This window comes from Phaethon aethereus (assembly GCF_964289735.1).
Source record: "Phaethon aethereus genome assembly, chromosome: 16".
NCBI lineage: Eukaryota > Metazoa > Chordata > Aves > Phaethontiformes > Phaethontidae > Phaethon > Phaethon aethereus.
In genome coordinates, this window is record NC_138592.1 from 12,775,502 (window position 1) to 12,789,090 (window position 13,589).

The following is a 13,589-nucleotide window of genomic DNA, read 5'->3' on the forward strand; positions in this document are numbered from 1 at the left end:
CTGAAGCATGGACAAACCGGGAAGCAGCCGGCAGAGGGGGGACGGGACCCACGCTGCCAGGCACCGCCGCACCAGGCCACCTCCAGGCCCTGGCCCTGCCCGAGCGGGGCCAGCCGCGGGTGCTTGCGGAAAGACAGACGCTGTGTCCCTACCCCGGACGCGCGTCCCTTGACGCGCTCGCTGGGCTGGCTGCGTGTTGGACACAGGCTGATACCCTCAAAATGCAGGCCCTGGGCTTCTGGTCCTTCTGCCACCCTGGCCACGTCTCCAGAGCTGCCTGGGGACACCTGTGAGCGGAACTGGCCGCGGCACACGGGTGGCTTCCCGCCAGGAAGTTCAATTTCATAAAATTTTGCTGGAAGGAGGCGCTTGACTCGTTTACCAGTATTTCACAGAGGAAAATCCACGCGGTTCATGCTGACTCAGCTACAAAGTGAGGTACGAAAAGGGTAGCGGTGTGGGGAAAGAAGAAAGGTTGAAGTAACCAAGAAGACTTGCAGCCTTAGACTGACGCTTCAGTAAACCTCCAGGGAGGTTAACCTTTTGTTAACGGGGCCCATTGCTCCAGCCTCAGGCCTTGATTCCACAGGAGGAACTCTGTGGATGTAGAGAGCCCAGGTGCTGGAATTTTGAGCCTGAAGGATTGTATTAACTCTTCATTTTCATATTACAAAAGTATTTCTGTTAGCCAAGAAGGTTGTAAAATTTAGGTTTTTGAAATGCTGAGAGCAGTAGCTGGAAGTAGCTACAAAAAAGTGAAAAAAAACCCCTCTTTTAATTTCAACTATGGTTGGTGACCTGGACAAGCTACATATAAAAGCCAGGAACAAATGCTGTTCCTCTCCTTGAAGTGTTAACACACTCCCATAGCTCCAGCTACGGTTTACTGTCAAGTTGCCACTTTTATGACTCAGTGTGTAAATGAAAGAGCCGCTTATAGGATTTATTGGTTGGGATTTGGGGTTTTTTTTGTGGCATTTTGGGGTTTTTTTTATTTTTAAACCAGTGGGGGACACAGCACTCTGGGCTTTTTCACTAATTTCTGCTCTTCAAATACTGACTTTATCCAATATCCACTGACAGCTTTTTCCTTTACCCTTCCTCATCCCACTTATCACTAAACCAATTCAGTGTTCAAACTGAAGAATGAGAAACACTCTTAAGAATTGGCCAATTATTTGTTCCCCAAGATACTACTGCTCGAAACTGATGCCTGCCATCTACTGGCACCTTTCTCAAAATGCAGACAGTTTTAAGTCAAAAGTGCCCCTCTCTCAGAAAGCTTATAGAGAAAGACAAAGTTATTAACTGACAGAAGAAAAACCCTGTGTAAGCTCTCAAGGACAAATGCTCTGGAGAACAGACCAGAAACTGGATTATAAGGACAGTTTTTCCACATGCCTCTTATGTTCATCTTGTAACTTGTTTGTTCTAGGTCCCAGTAGAGGAACTTACTCTAAATGCCAAGTTGTGTTGTTGACTTTCTTTGTCAATTGTTGACAGTATGGCCACCTGATAGAGAATAACATAAAGTTATAAAATTACAGTAATAAACACTGGTTCCAAGTTGCCTTCCATGGAATTGCTCGAAAGTGATGACCTAGTCCAGCAAGTGACACTTACCAGAATGCTGGGATGCCAACACACATTGATGCTCCCAAATGAGGAAGGGCTAGTGGAAAAACCAGATACAGCTGATTTTTCCTTGGTAAAGAAAGCAGCTGAAAACAACAAGGAATGATTTTGACAACTACATTTCAGAATAGATTCACCTTCCAAATCCAAAGGGGGTGTATTGTCTGGGTGGCTTTCACCTCCAGCATGGCAAGGTGAGCGGCGGAGCCCAACCTCATACAACCTCCACAGCACTGCCAGCACCGTGAACAAGCAGTCCGGTCCTCAACTCCAGGGCTGCTGGGCAGGGCTTTTATCACAGAAGTCACACAAAGGGGACAAGCACAGCAATACTGGCTCAGCTACTTAATTCCCAATCAGCCTCTGGAAGTTCAGTTTCCCACCAACCAAGCCAGCAGCTCGGAAACCTCCTGCTCGGCAGCAATCGCAGGCGTAAACAAGCCGAGTCACCACGTCAAGCGGCAATGAAGAAACCCTGCACCTATTTGCACCTTCCCTGCAGATACCCCCCTGCTTCTCTGCTCGTTTCTCTCCCTCCTTCCCTACAACCGAGGCTCCCAGCAGAAGCAGAGAGGCTGGCCCAGCCCTCCCTTGTAATCAGAAGCGTCTTTGCAGAATATGGCTGGAATTACTGAAACATTCCTAGTGTCTCACAGCCCTGTCATCCCTCCTGCAGAAATGCTGCTCCAACCCTCTCCCCGTCTTAGCATCTCTGTCCTGTTCTGCCCTTTGCTGGAACAGGAAATTATTCACTGTTTGCACTTGCCCACAAGCCAGGGAAGATCTGAACCACCAGATCTAGAATGAGTCACACACATATCTGATTCTGGCAAACTACTTTTTTTTTTTTTTAAAGGCACATGCAACCTGACTTACCGCTTTTTCCTGATGCCTGTCTCTGATGTGCTTACTGTAACACATATATAAAATTAACTCCGCTTAAAAATAAGTTACATCACATTACCTTGAGGTACGTTTAGAAAACGTTGCTGTGCACATGGCTCAGTTATATACCCCATTATACAGGCATTTTTATCATAAAGCACCAAGAAGAAATGGCAGTTACCTCTCCCTTATTTAAAAGACTAAAATGAAAAAAGGGAAATAATTACCAGCCTCTTTCTTCAGATTAAGCAGGAAGAGCTGTGACTGTTTTCTCATCAGTTTATCAGAATTATTTTTAATCTACAAGATGAGAAATACATTTCAATAATATTGTCTAGGCTGAATTTTTATTCCAATTTAGCTTCATCTTATTCTGTAACTGACAATACTGAAGTCATGAATAGAAACATTGACAGTGCTTTCTGATGGACTTCAGGTGTATAGCTTCTTTTTTCCCCCATAGTAATTTGACATTACTATATTGTAAATTTACTTTAAAAAAAAAACAAAACAAAACAACTCTCTCCTTGCCAGTGATGGCATGACTTCTATTTCTATTGCAAGCAGTGTTTTAATTCAAGAGCCTAATATTTTAACCTTATTCTCTAAAAAACAGGTTGAAAAACCTTAAGCTGTTTCATAAACTCCTTCACAAACATCTTCAAATGACTCCAACCTCCCCACAGTAGCACACAGACTGTTTATGCAGCAAAGAGCCAACAACAAGGCACAGTTACCCACCTCCTTAGTGAAAGGCATTTAAAGCATAATGCTATGTGCAAATCCAGCAGAGACCTGTAGGCCAAAATTTTCCAAAGTAAAGCGATTTTCAGGTCTTTAAAGTTTTGGGTCTCTGTCTTCAAACACCTTCAAAGGGTCCACATTTCCAATGAAAGCAGTGCTTTCTCTCTAAAGGTAACCTTAATCTGGGGGCTAAAACCATTTATTCTTAGCCTGCATCTCTAGTACAAAGTCTGCCTGTTCTGCACCTCTGCAATACCTCAGCAGTTTGTAAAACTACTGAAAGACAAGTCTCAATTTCTGTTTTTGTTTACAAAGACCTACTGCACTCATTCTTATAAAAGTACAATTGCTTGCAGCATGTTACAAAGCTTTCACATCCCTGGGATTCTTCAACTTAGCAGGAGTCACAATCATTCCAAGAGAAAATTTTGCAGCTGTACAGCCAGGTAAATGTACACCTGGAGAAGAGAGTTCTCCAGAACAGCCTGAAATTCTCAGCACTGGCAAATGAAGTGGCCGTCCACTGACAGCCCATCACAATTCAGACCAGCACGGTACAAGCACCCAGTATGTGGGAAATCACCCACTACTCAGGCTGAAGTGATGCATTCTCAAGCTTCCTTGATTCAATGGCTTTATTTTTCTTAAGAATATTTTCAGAGGACAGAGAGACATGGACATTTTACAGGTTTTCATACTCAGCTCTTTCTGATACTTTAAGAGGAAAAAAACCTGCAAATTGCATCTTTTTAGTAAGTGCCAACTTACTGCTCTCAGCTCTGGCTAGGAGACAGTCCCTGCCCCAAAGAGCTTCCATTCTAGGAGAGAGAGTAATACAGAGGTGAGGTTCACAGGAAAAACAACAAGGAAGGTGACACAGTTTGTTGTGCTGCTGGTGCCATACATGGAGCCTGGTATGTAAACACCAAATAAACCACACATTGCACATGACAGAACATGTTCTCTCTGCAGGTGTTGGCAAGGGAGAAAGTAAAGAAGCTCTCAAGACAGTTTTCAAGGCAGTCCTGTGACAAGGAAGGCATTTGTTCTATGTAGAAATTTTTGCCTATTTACATTTTTTTAAAAAAAAGAAAATAAAATTATAGTTAACATGCCAAAAACACATTCATCAAATCAGTTGCTTTACAAAAATAAAATTCTCAAACAATGTGTTTCTAAAATAAATATCAATAGGGTTGAAAAAAATAAATACATGTATCCAAGCTATCTTGTTAAAACACAAAAAGGTACAGCTCCTTACTGAAAAGTAGCCATGGAGTCCCAATTGAAGCAGCAACTGTTCAGAGCATCCTTCTCTTACAGTAACACATGAAGAAGAGTCCCAAGCAGCAAAGAACAGATTCTTAATAAAAGAAATATAGAGGAACGTGTTCCTTATGGGAAAGTACAGAACACTTTCATCTTTGCTGAATGACAGTGTCTAAAAAACAGTGTTCCATAATATACACCTGCTGAAATTTTCTGGTATTTCCAAGTAGTGAGAGGCTAACCTCTTTTTTCTTGTTAGGAGAAAAGTAAAGCCCCATCTGTGAATTTGATTGTTCGTGAACATATGTGTTTAGTTCCCTGATTGAGCAAAAAATTAATCCTTCTTAAAAATCCTGAGCTACTCTTCCTCCCCCTCCCCAAACAGCAACTCTCATGTGTGGAAACAAGACATTTTAATACAATGCTACTTACAGAAGACCGTTACAGCATAGGGAGCCAGGGGCAGCTCGACCTCCAGCAGGAGACTTTTACTGCTTGGGAGCACAAGCTGCACCAGTTTGGAATGGTCCAACATGGAATCAGTGTTTCCATGGCAGGTCCTTGCATTTCAAGGGCTAGTTCATTACCCTGAGCTCCTGCTGTCAAGAGTCAGTCTTAGTCTCAGTCTCAGTTTGGCCGGTAGTAGTCACAGTGCTCTAGGTGATAGAAGGCAGGGTACCCTATTCCCCACTCTTATAAGGCAGCCGTACCATTCCAGGAAATCGGTTTCCTTCTTCAAAGTTTCAGGTTTTTGTGGTCCTGTATGTCCTCTAACTTTTTACATTGTTTTTCTACCTATTTAAAAGGAGCAACATGCCCAGATTAACAACAGTGGTCGAGTAGGTAAAGAATAAAATGTCCACAATGCAAGCTCTACGTAGGTTTACAATGTACTGGTCATGCATAAACCCCTACAGATCCTGGCAGGCATTTAAACGTTTAAGTTGATGTAAGATCAAATTGCTAATGAACTGACTGCTGCATGGACTGTAGCCAGCTTGAAATCACTGGTAAGTTCTGCATCTGATGTCACAAGACTTAAGTCATGTCAAATCAGTGGTCATCTACTTTAACCCTTTTTGCTTTCAAGGAAAGATGCTGCAAGAAAAGAAAAGAAAAAGAGAAATTGCTTAGCATATACACAATTAGAAAAATGTTCAACTAAAATGCTTTCAGTCTTTAATCCCAAATGAAATAAATTCTTACACAAATATCAAAGACTACCTTTCCCAAGCTCTGCTTGTTACTGATGTAGCGAAAATAAACCTATGAAATAAAAAAACCCACATGTATCCCAAAGTGATATTCTGGCTTGGTATAAAATACCATCTGTACTTACAGCAAGCATAGGAACAATTTCCCACAGGAAGCAAGTTGCCAGCGTGTAAAAATGCACAGAATGATACACGTGCTCCCAAAAATACATCTGCACAAACACTAGGAGTACGTACATGAAGTACAAGATTTTAACTAACGTATTAACACTGCAGCTGTAGTTGCATTGGACCTATGAATCTCTATGCTCTTAAAAAAAGCCTACAAAAGCGTGGAATGAAAACATGAAGAAAGTCCTGCAGAATTTGGAATGCGACATAATTGACTGAGACCATGATCAAGCTGTAGAAGAAAGTTATTCACTTATTCAGTTGTAATTTGTTTTTAACTTGATACAGGAATAAAAATTCTTGTATTTCAGGAATCTCTCATTAGCACAAAGACATATCTATCCTTCAGTAGAAAAAGAGTCTGTATGTCTGTAAATTAGCATAAATTCATGGGTCTTGCAATGGATTGCTTATTTAAAATTTACATGTATAATTTAAAGCTTTGCACAAGAGGAATATTTCTAATTTTTAAACATTTTATAAAGACACCCAAATCTTTTGGCTAATAAGGATAACTGACCAAACTGGAAAAGATAATTTTCCTCAAAACCAGCACTATCCTCCAGAGATTTCTTTTATTTTAGGATGAAAGCAATGCGTAGGTCATACTGCAAACTGAGTTTCATCTCTATCAAATCAAAAGGATGGCAATGGTAAAAATTAGGTTCTGATGCAATTTCATAGAATATCCACAACAGTAGTAGTACTACCTTGAAAAACATGTTTTCTCAGCCAGGTAGGTAGTACTATTCAAGACAAGTCTTCTTCACTTACAAAAAGGTATTAAAGTTTTGCCTGATCAAGTCATTGAGTCATACTCCCCATCACCACCTACCTGAAGGAAAACCTCACCCCAAAATGAAGCCTGTGGAGAGGTCGTATCATAATGGGATGTTGTGTTGTGTATGGGATGTTACAACATGTAAATAATGAGTCAAAAGGATTAGTTATTCCAGGAGCAGATTTGATACAACTGGAACATTGGCTCATCTCCTTTTTACACCATACTTGCAGAATGTCTAACAGCAGCTGAAGGCTCAAGGGTCTACCCTGCAGGGCTCATTACTGCCTTTGTCAAACGCATTGTAGAAAAAAAGGCAGAAAATATTCAGCTACTTAGGAAGTGCATTTATAGATAGTAAGTGTTTGGATAACTGAGATGAATTATCCAAGGTCAACATTAAAATAAAACCCTCTCAAGTCAATTACATGGACAGATGCCAATGCTGCTGTGCACTGTAACCACAGAAGTCCTCCTAAGGTGCTCCATGCACCACAGTGTTTTTCTTTTTTCCAAAAAAACCCAGGAAGTAAAAGAAAGCAAACATCACATTCTCAGAATAGTCAAATAGTGTAGCAGATGTATAAACCAGAAACCAGTCCTTTTTACAACATGGTTGCTCGTATGCAATGAACAGGTCTCTTGTTTTGCATAGGTCTGATATGCAAGTGCATATTGTCACTCAATATTTTGGAAATACTTCACTAATTTAGAATACAAAGCTCAGTAGTTATTAATCACCCATGGGAAATTCACAGGCAAGATCAGTTTGGTAATCTTCCCCATACAGTATGTACATGCACTGTGGTATCAACAGCTCCAGCATAACTAACATTTAGATAATATTTAATACCAATCCAGTTCTCAGAATGACCAGAGAATAATTCCAGATTGATGGATTCACAGGGGACAGAGTTGATAAAAGATGGTGGCAACTATTAAAAGATACTTGTGGAAAAAAGTTCATATGTCACATACAACAGAATTTGCAATAAAGGTTTGCATAAATAGCAGCTGTTCTTTGTCATTTCAAGTTTGACCAGATCAGAGCTGATTTTTTTTGCAGTGAATATAATTAATGCTCAAAAAAGGGCTCAGGATTTGCACAAACATTTGCAAAGCATGCAAAGACTGCTCTAAAGTTATTGTGCAAAGTATGAGCACTGCCTAGCTATAGTGCTGCTCAGAGACGCGCTTACTAAGTGCCTACATTCAAGTCTAAAATGGTTGAAGGCTTCATTCACCAGTGTGATATACGATTTTGTAACTTTGAGATTATGTCTGTTGGCTGTGTAATAGGGAAAAAGCTTTCATGCATCAATTTCTTACCCTCTTTCTTTATATTAAAACCACTACAATTAACAAAATTAATTTTTGTACCATTAAATAGACAACAACAACAAACATAAACACTTAAAAAGTTCAGATACAAGAGCTGCTAATACAGCAATGGTACCGTTTGGGCTTTATGCCGATTCCGTACCGTTCCTTGCTGGTAAAAATGAGGTGCCAGTTCCAAAAGCCAAGCAGATTCAACAGCAGTCACATCTCTCATGTAATATTTAGCAGTCTGTATGACTTCATTGTAGACTACCCTAGGAGAAAGAAACAAAAAAATAAAACATTTGCTATAAAGCAAAGAGGCAGAGAGATGATTAACAGCATATTTAGACAGTGCACATACATGCTGCCGGAGGCAGTATTTACAGAGTAATGAGAGAGACTTCAAATTATAAAACAGTCTCTTACCTCTTTCCCTCTGGTTGTTCAGAGTACTCTACATTAAGACAACCTTTAGACTGACATTAAAGACACCTTCACATACTACCAGGACATATGGATGCAAGGTATAAAAGAAAGAGTATTTCTTATAATGGAGCCAATGGGGGACTGATAACAGATGCTTTGGAAGAGAGAGTATTAGTTACTCTGTGATATCATGAGGACGAATGTCAAAAGCACCAAACCCCTGGACCCATAATAAATAGGACACAAATCACAGCATGACTATCCCTGGTGCCTGTCTGCAGACAAGCAAGACAAGGATTAGAGTAAGAAATCAGCTTTAACTACTGCCAGAACATCTCCTGGTAAGAGACTTAGAAACAGAGAGGCATGTAGATCCAATCCCTGCTGCCAGCATGGGCAACCTATTTCTGAAGTCACCCTTCAGTAGGGAAAGTCTTTTTTACCAAGGAAGCGCAAACCCACACGCTGAAGGGTTAGTCACCGAAACCGTAAGTCATTATCTGCCTTCTATACACAGTAGAGCTGCAAACCCACGAGGTTTGTGGTCTCTCATTAATTGGTATTTTGCTCTCAAAAGCAAAGAGGAAAGAGTCCAAAACTCTCTACTCTGTGAAACGTGGCCCAAGACATACTAACTAAACACAACTAAAGAGAAACCTGAGGAAAACAAACAAGAATAAGAACACGTTTTATATACACTTGTAAAAGAGAATTGAAGGCCTCAGTACAGGATGGTTGCCCGAGCAGCAGTAGCACTGAAATTAGGGTTGCTGAGTAAGCTAAACTCCTGTCTTATAGGATGCCATGAGCCAGAAGTATCTTTAGGCTGGCAGCAATACCATGTGGCCTTGGAAGACAGCTCTGTGACTGTTCTGCAACCCAGCAGTCCAAAAAGAGATTTAAGCCCAGAAACAGTATTCCCAAAAACTCCAGCAATACTGCTGCCACTAACAGCAAACAGGCTGTGATGCAGAAAGCAGTATTAAAGTTTTGCTAGTTAAGACTTCCAGCTAGCTGTCTACTGTTCTGCTTTCTGATATGACTGAAAGTGCCCAAGGCTGGAATGCAAGTTCCACGCTGAGGGCTCATCACCTAAAAGCTGAGCCCTGGAGGTGGTATGTGCTGGAGCAAAGAATTCTTCCAGTAGTCTCCTACCACTAGACTTTCTTTCCAGACTAATTTCTTCTCGATTTATTCTTCTTACTGTTTGCCACTCTCCAATAACCCAACCTCTTTCAGGATGTTACTTCTGAAATTTTCCAGCTTACAGTAGGCATACCTGCAAAGTATTCTTTTGACTATTTCAAACAAATTGTTTTATTTTTAATGGCAGTGACAGGAGGTTAAGAAACTGGCAAAACAGCAGTGAATCAGGCTGGTTTCAGCAGTAAAAATTATTTTAGCTACACTCTGCTCAACTCATCCCTGAAGAATTGGTACAGTGAGCTGGAATCATTTTTATTTTGTGAGCCAATGTTAATTGGCTAAGTTCCAATTAGTTACACTTCTGCAAACCCTATGCACCAGGTGTAGGAGCCCAATTCAAAGATAACAGATGACACTGGCCAAGTTTATCCTTCAAAGTCTCAGAAACAGGCAAAGAAGGACAAGAATCCAAATACTTCAGGTTGATCATGCTGACCTGATAGTCAGAAACACATTTCTATTTGTTATCTGAGCATCTCTGACATACGAATGGAATTGCAACATCCCAACTAATATGAAAGTACAATCATTTCTTTCTTCAATCTGCTAGACAGCCATAACTTTTTGCATCATGCATTTTTTACATGTATGCCCTCTCCTAGCAAGCCATTTGCAATTACTGCAGCACCTATTTGACAGAGTATTTCCTTAATAGGCTTAATTTACTTTTATTAACCCTAGTTCTGTCTAGGTACAGAGACTACTCAGAAAGCAATTTGCAGTGCAAGATATGGTGCCCATTAAAAAAGGGTCACCTGACTCTGCTTTCCAACCTCTGCACGTTTTTTTGACAGTTAAACATCACTATTTCCCTGATTTATTTGGATACTGCCCACAAAAAATTGCAAAGGAAATACCAGCTGAATTCTCTCTGTGGGAACCACGATCTTTTATATCTATTCCTCCACTGATAAAGAAGAGTCATTCATGAGAACGTCTGGATGCTGAGAATGTCTTATAAAGATCACAAAACAAGCGAAAGCAGCTTTAACTTACCAGCGTGGAGGTTTCTCTGCATACAACACTGAAGTGGGGTGGATGTGAAGTTCATGGTCATCACGGATAGTCCTTGAAAGCAAGACACTATTTCAGACTGTGCATCTATTTATTGGTTAACATTTGGTTCCTTTCACCCCCAGAAAGAATGTTAATAAAAGGCAACAATGAAAAAGCTGGAGCAAATTAAAAACACTCACATTTAATAAAGAGATTAAACTGGGCTTAAAACCCAGCCAAAGGAACAATGGATAATTTAATGTCCTGAAAGAGTTCTATCTCCATTAAATGAAAAAGTAGTGTTTCAGGCTTTTATTCAGTGCATGGGAGTGCTACAACACCGTTGCGCTACAACTATACTTGCTTATATTAACACAAGATAATTACTATTAGTAACAGCTTCCCATTATCAATAACTTATAATTATTTACATTTGCCAAAGAGAAGAGATAAACATTGAAGCAGTTTGAAAATACAAAACTTCAAATATTTAGTAAATCAATTGCCATGTGTTTCTCATTGCAAATGTCTAAAGAAGCATCTGTTTGTTGATTATACTTAGATTTATCCAGTCAAAGGAGTTTTTAAACTAAGAACAGTTGCAATGAAACAATATATATCTACCTGTAAGCTCCGGTAGAGTGGAATTTAGCTGCATTAGCAAAGAATCCGGAAACTATGCATCTCAAAACAGGATCTGGATCACCTGAAAAGAAGAATTTTTCTGTAAAATGAGTCAATGGAATGGCAAAAATCCCTAAAATACCACTTAATCATCTCAAACAACTTTTCACAGTGCATCAGGCTTTGACAGCAAAGGCTTGAAGGCAAACAAACCATGCAATCTCTTTCAACTTCAATTTCACAGCAAATCAAAATTACTATGTAAAAAACTACTGTTGCCACTGGTGTCTCCATGAAGATAGTTTCACAGTCCTTAGAGCAACCTTGTGTGACTGCTAAGCGTTGAAGTCTGATTTTTCAGAGCAGTTAGAGACAAGCGCTGAGAACTAGTCATGGCATCCATGCATGCACAGCACTGCTGGGAATCAGATCCCGATGACTGTACATCATTCTGAACATACCAGAGAAATGGCTTTTTGAAAAGTCAAAAGAGAGGACAGGGTGATCTTTTGGTAAATCTGTCCATTCAATATATAATCAGTGGCTATAATCTCTTGCTGGAAAACTTAACTAATGGAGACTGGACTAAATGTTAATTGTAAAAATGGGCTAAAATGCTCTTCTGCTGTCATTTTTAGGGGGGGTGGGGGGGGGGAAGATCTGGTTTCCATTAACATTATTTTTAGGCCAGGGAGAAAATACTTCAAAGATTACAAGAAAAGCAGGAAGCAGACTGATAATTTGGAGACTACCTTCAATATGTATTGGACAACAGGTTAAAAAAAATTAAATTTCACCTTCACTGGACTTCTTTGGCACTTTAAAGCGGACAAGAAGCTTTTTCAGCTGCTCTCTTACAACAGAAGCTCTAACAAGCCCTTTGTAGTTTAGAAAGTGTTCCTGACACCACTGAGAGCTCTTGCTGTGCTGTACAGTGAGAAGAATAGAAATAATTACAATGAGATACCATCAGCAAAACAAAACCCAATCTCTTTTGGATCACACAGCCTTGTTCTGTTTTTCTTCTGCCTCCTACGACATATTTATTGTGGTTTTCCCTGAAAATTACCTATTTACATAGCAACTAACATGGGTACATAGCACCAATAACTACAAAACATGTTTCAAACAACTTCTAAATAGTAGCAGAACAAATGCTACGGGGTATTTTCAAACAGATGTGCTGCATTTCTTCATATGTGGTGAAAGAGAATAGCATCAGTTGTTCCATTCTCACACACAAGTGTATCATATCATAAACTAGTCTGTTTTCAATCTCAAAATGTAAACAACCTTTTCTGTACACTGTTTTCATTGGTCTTCTCTATGCAAAGAACTATTTCTCCAGAAGCCAGCACTTATTCCAAAAGCCTCTACGTTTGGCTGTTTCTAAAAGAATTACACAGATATAAAATTTAAAGGGTAAAATTCCAGTCAGTGCCTCACTGATTGCTTTGGGGCTGGAGAGGGAGAACTCTTAGTTGAACACTTGAGTGGTTATACTGCTTCAACTCAACACTGTTGCAAATACAATATTATAGAAGGCTTTATACCAGCAAAATATACTTCTCCCAAATAGGTACAGCACTTCAAAACCATTAAGTAAAGCCTCAGATTACACAGAAGTACTAAGATTGGTGTTAAACCTCAGGGTAAATGCATAAGTTCAATAAAAAAGAGGATACGATGATCAATGAGGCAATTAAAAAAAAAAAAAGACTGCCAGATTTACATGCAGTTTATAATCAGTAAAACTCAGATACATGTAAAGAAAAGATGACAGAATATGAATTCATTTGGAATTTGGCTTCCTGTTTTTCCTAGGCCCTTTCAAAAACCCCAGTCTCCTTCACAATACAGTTGTCTGCCCATAAGACTTCCGTGCTGTACACGAACCAAATTCTTTCTATTCGCTGAAGGTCTGTGATAAAATATGACCAGAATATCTTTTAAAGCAGAATTATCACTTAACAGACTTGATAAGTCCTCAGTTTTGAGGATACTATATCCAAAACCAGAACTGAGGACCTCAAGTTCCTCCTATTCTTGCAAATCCACATACGCTTGAACTGACTTACTTTGACAAAGGCTTCATAAACATTAAGCATGGTAAGATGATCACCTTCTTCCACAGCAAACTTTCTGTGTTGCCTGGCCTGGAGAAGAAGAAATATATTTTTAAAGCCAGATTGTTTTTTTCAAAAATCATGTCCAATACACTCAGTTCCCATCATCTGTGTATTTCCTGGTGACTATCAAAACTCTTACGATATAGGGTAGTTCCTCTAGGCAACAGCAATATTTTATTGGCCCAC

General features: G+C 39.8%; 1 protein-coding gene across 1 annotated transcript in view; it reads right to left on the reverse strand.

Annotated features, from left to right (window-relative positions):
* Nucleotides 1-5,429: 5,429 nt before the first annotated feature.
* The window catches only part of DHX35 (DEAH-box helicase 35), a 31,305-nt gene continuing 23,145 nt past the window's right edge, over nt 5,430-13,589 (reverse strand). Inside the window, exons 17-22 of the mRNA XM_082007340.1 lie at nt 13,353-13,430; nt 12,072-12,201; nt 11,275-11,356; nt 10,651-10,722; nt 8,156-8,294; nt 5,430-5,631 (exon numbers count right to left, since the gene is read on the reverse strand). Coding sequence (XP_081863466.1) covers nt 5,587-5,631; nt 8,156-8,294; nt 10,651-10,722; nt 11,275-11,356; nt 12,072-12,201; nt 13,353-13,430 — 546 coding nt within the window. The 3' untranslated portion in view covers nt 5,430-5,586. The remainder of the gene's footprint in view (nt 5,632-8,155; nt 8,295-10,650; nt 10,723-11,274; nt 11,357-12,071; nt 12,202-13,352; nt 13,431-13,589) is intronic.